The 4,445-nt window shown below is 48.8% G+C and overlaps 1 protein-coding gene across 1 annotated transcript in view; it reads right to left on the reverse strand.

The window, feature by feature from the left end:
* The window catches only part of LOC125487283 (HHIP-like protein 1), a 6,043-nt gene extending 1,598 nt beyond the window's left edge, over window positions 1-4,445 (reverse strand). The window contains exons 1-2 of the mRNA XM_048618181.1: window positions 4,366-4,445; window positions 305-387 (exon numbers count right to left, since the gene is read on the reverse strand). Of these exons, the coding sequence (XP_048474138.1) occupies window positions 305-387; window positions 4,366-4,433 (151 nt within the window). The 5' untranslated portion in view covers window positions 4,434-4,445. The remainder of the gene's footprint in view (window positions 1-304; window positions 388-4,365) is intronic.

Consider the following 4,445-nt stretch of genomic DNA (forward strand, 5'->3'; position numbering starts at 1 on the left):
GGGCCGAGAGAGTGACCGGGCCGAGAGAGGGAGAGTGACAGGGCCGAGAGAGAGAAAAAGTGTGACAGGGCCGAGAGAGTGACCGGGCCGAGAGAGTGACAGGGCAGAGAGTGATAAAGTGTGACCATGCAAAGTGTGAGAAAGTGTGACAGGGCCGAGAGTGTGACAGGGCCGAGAGTGTGTGACAGGGCAAAGAGTGACAGAAAACTTGTGACGAAAGACGGAAATGCGCTGAGAAGTAACTGTGACATTGAGAGGAGAATGTGCAGTGTACATTTCAGAGACGGGGTGTGATTACACTCACTCTCTTTCGGCCGAAATGGCAGTAATTTTCCTTTCACGGTGACGGGCTGCGGTTTGTAGCGACACTTCCCCGGTGGTGCTCTCCTTGAAGAAGATGAACAGGCGGATGGTCCCCCGTTAAAAATGACAACATTAGGGGTAAGAAGCAAAGCTGAATATAATTTACAGGATAATGGATTGATTGGATTAAACCAGCCCTGGTCTCAGCATCCATGTGACAACTTCATTACGTTTGTGCTTCAAATTAAGAAGAGCATTTTTGTACGTTCCCAGGAACAGGGAACTTTTGTCATGAGGGATGATTGCAGAAGGAACGGAGAACCAGAGGGCATTGATAATTGCCCAAAGATGGAATGGCAGCACAAAGGGAAACCTTTTGTAAATCCCTACAGTGCAGAAAGAGGCCACTTCACCCACTGAGTCTGTACTGACCCTCCAAGGAGCATTATCCCTGTAACCCTGCATTCCCATGGCTAACCCACCCAGCCTGCACATCCCTGGACACTATGGGGTAATTTCCCATGGCTAATCCACCCTAACCTGCACATCTTTGGACTGTGGGAGGAAACCAGAGCATCACACAGACACAGGGAGAATGTGCAAACCCCACACAGACAGTCACCCGAGGGTGGAATTGAACCCAGGTCCCTAGCACCGTGAGGTAGCAGTGCTAACCACTGAGCCACCATGCCTTCCCAAGCAGTGTCTGAGAGTTTGGTGGAGGTAGATTCAGTTTGGGACATTGGATTAATCGCTGGAAAGGAAGAAAGTGGGGGGTTACAGGGGGATTGCCTGGGGGAGTGGTGGGTCTGCCTGCAACACACAGACTGCAGAGGTTTCGGAAGGCAAGGGGGCAACTAGGGATGGGGCAATAAATGCTGGCCCAGCCAGCAATGCTCACGTCCCACAAGAGAATAAAGGAGAGACAGTAGAGATTCGATGGGTTGAATGGCCTCCTTCTGACCTCTAATAATTCTGCATTCTCGAGGGTGTTGCATCAAACTAAACTGCTTCCTGTGGTTGAGATTTGTACTCAGTCAACAGCAATGGCTTTGGATTCTCTGGGTAGAGTCATAAAGGTAATTATCCCTGATTTAATCAGCCTCTTGTCACACTGCTGCAAGTATTTTTCCGTGAGATGGGCTGAGTGGTCTGAGTGGTCCTTTTCCCCTGCTCTTGATTGGAGGGTGGATGGTGGGGATCTCTTTCACTGCATGGACATCCCAAACTGTCCACTGAAAGGCAGCATCAGCTAGCGATTTACCAAACAGGATGAGGGAGGGTGTAGGCCATTCAGCCCCTTGAGCGAAACTATTCCATCACGCATGACTGACCTGCAACCTAATTGCACATACTTTACCCCAAATCCCTTCACGTTTTTGGTTATTGGTCAATCTCTGGTTTAAAATTGATCAACCGTAGATTGTTGTGGAATCCTCAAAAGTGTAGGGACAGGCCATTCAGCCCATGCCAACCCTCTGGAGAGTATCCCATCCACACCCATCTCATCCCTGTATTTCCCCACATAGCTAATCCACCTAGCCTGCATGTGTTGGGCAATTTAACATGGCCAATTCAGCTAACATGGACTGTGGGAGGAAACCCACGCACACGCAGGGAGAACATGCAAACTCCACACAGATAGTCACCCGAAGGTAGAATTGAACCCAGGTCCCCAGCACCATAAGGCAGCAATGCTAACCACTGAGCCGCCATGCCACCCATTTGTGGGAGAGAGTTCCGAGCCCTGATTTGGACTCCCCAACCTCCAGAGTTATTTCTCTCGATCTACCCCTCTCTGATCCACCTAAATATGTTGAAAATATCAATCAAATCCCCTCCCGCTCTCCATTCCTGGCCTTGTCCCCACAAATCGTCTCTTTCCAACCCACCTCCCCTTGCTCCAGTGCAATAAGAGGAATGAAGGGTAACCTCAATAAAACTCTCAAATTCTTCAAGAACATGGCAGGATGGAGATAGTCGAAATGTTAACTGCTGGCTGGTGAGTCTAGAGTGAGGGGAGACACTCTGAGGATTAGGGGCTCAGCATTTGGGACTGAGAGAAGCAGGATTTCCTTGACCCAGTGGAATTCTGTACCCCACAGGCTGCGGAGGCTCAATTATTGTGTACATTTCTTTATCGGTCGTGGCATAGATTATGCGATCAGGGAGGTCATTGTTGGAACTGTACAGGACTTTGGGGTTTGGTCACAGCTGGAGCACTGTGGACAGTTCTGTATCACCACATTATAGGAAGGTTGTGATACAAAAGCAGAAATCTCTTTGAGAAACTCAGGAAGTTTGGTAGCGTCTGTGGAGAGAAAGCAGAGTTAACGTTTCCGCTCCAGTGACTTTTCAGAACTTTGGAAAGGTGCGATTGCAGTGGAAGGGGTAAAATGAGGTTCACCAGGATGTTGATAAAACAAAGTGAGGAGCTGGAGGAACACAGCAGGCCAGGCAGTGTCAGAGGAGCAGGCAAGCTGACATTTTGGGTTGGGACCCTTCTTCAGAATTTCTACTCAAAATTCTGCTCCTGCTCCTCTGATACTGCCTGGCCCACTGTGTTCCTCCAGCTCCACACTGTGTTATCTCTGACTCCAGCATCGGCAGCTCTTGCTATCTCTCACCAGGACGTTGCCCGGGCTGGAGTATTTTAGCTCAGAAGACAGACTGCACGAGCTTTTCCTTCACAAATGCTGCCAGACCTGCTGAGCTTTTCCAGCAACTTCTGTTTTGTTCCTGGACAAGCATGCGTTTTTTTTTAAGAACAGCGGACTGAAGGGGGTGGTGCCTGATAGAGGGGTAAAAGATTATAAGGGACATAATAGAAAGAAGCTGTTTCCCTTAGGGAAAGAGTCATTAACAATGGGGTATAATTTTGAAGTGAACAGCGGGAGGTTTGGAAGGGATTTGAGGATGTGTACTGTGCTGTAATGTTCTATGTTCTATGTTCTAAAATGGGAATCTGGGAGGGTAGTAGAGGCAGAACCTTTAAAAAGTACGTGGAAAAGTTCTAGATACCCTGGTAGTATCCCTTCTCTGGGCCGGGGGACCATCTTCAAGTCCCACCTGCACTGGAGGTGCATCAATACATCGGTGAAGAGCTTAATTGAAAAAAATTGTGGATGAAAACTTGAAATGTCATAACATTCAATGCTACGACCCAAGTGGGACTAGTGCAGATGGGTTAGCACAGACTCAGGGGGCTGAAGGGCCCCTTCTGTGTTGTATGAGTTGATAACAGAGATTGATAGGGTTTTTTTAATTCCTTCATGGGATGAGGGGATCTCTGGCGAGGGAAGCATTTATTGCCCATCCCTAATTGCCCAGAGGGCAGTTTAAGAGCCAACCACATTGCTGTGGGTCTGGAGTCACATGTAGGCCCAGACCAGGTAAGGATGGCAGTTTCCTTCACTAAAGGACATTAGTGAACCAGATGGGCTTTTCCCAACAATTGACAATGGATTCACGGTCATCATTAGACTCTTAATTCCAGATACTTTTTATTGAGTTCAAATTCCACCACCTGACATGGTGGGATTTGAACTCCGATCCCCAGGACATTACCTGTGTCTCTGGGTTAACAGTCCAGTGATAGTACCACTCAGCTCCCCCTGATAGGTTTGTATCCATTAAAGATATCAAGGGATAGTGTGGGAAAGCAATGCTGATGCAGAAGTTCAGTCACCATCTTACTGAATGGCAGACCAGTCTTGCTGCTGAACGGCCTACTCCTGATCCTATTTCCCACCTTCCTCATCTCTCTCCGTAATCCAGCATCAAGGGTCTAGGCCCGAAACGTCAGCCTCTCTGCTCCTATGATGCTGCTTGGCCTGCTGTGTTCATCCAGCCCTGCACCTTGTTGTCTCGGATTCTCCAGCATCTGCAGTTCCTACTATCTCTATCATTCCGAGTGAGGCTGGGATTGGGATTCCAGCCCTGCCTTATGGGACACAGAGTGCGAGGCAGGTCAGGGCTGAGCAAACTTAGGCTGGCCTTGATTCTCAAGAACACGAGGATCATTCGCGAGTCGCAAGGTAGAAGGAGAATGCTGACACTCACCGTGAAGGGTCGATCAGTTTATACACAGTTCCTGCGGGGACGTAGGCACTGGGATTCCCACTGGACATGAAATACAGCTC

Source organism: Rhincodon typus, chromosome 39, assembly GCF_021869965.1.
Source record: "Rhincodon typus isolate 14 chromosome 39, sRhiTyp1.1, whole genome shotgun sequence".
Taxonomy (NCBI): domain Eukaryota; kingdom Metazoa; phylum Chordata; class Chondrichthyes; order Orectolobiformes; family Rhincodontidae; genus Rhincodon; species Rhincodon typus.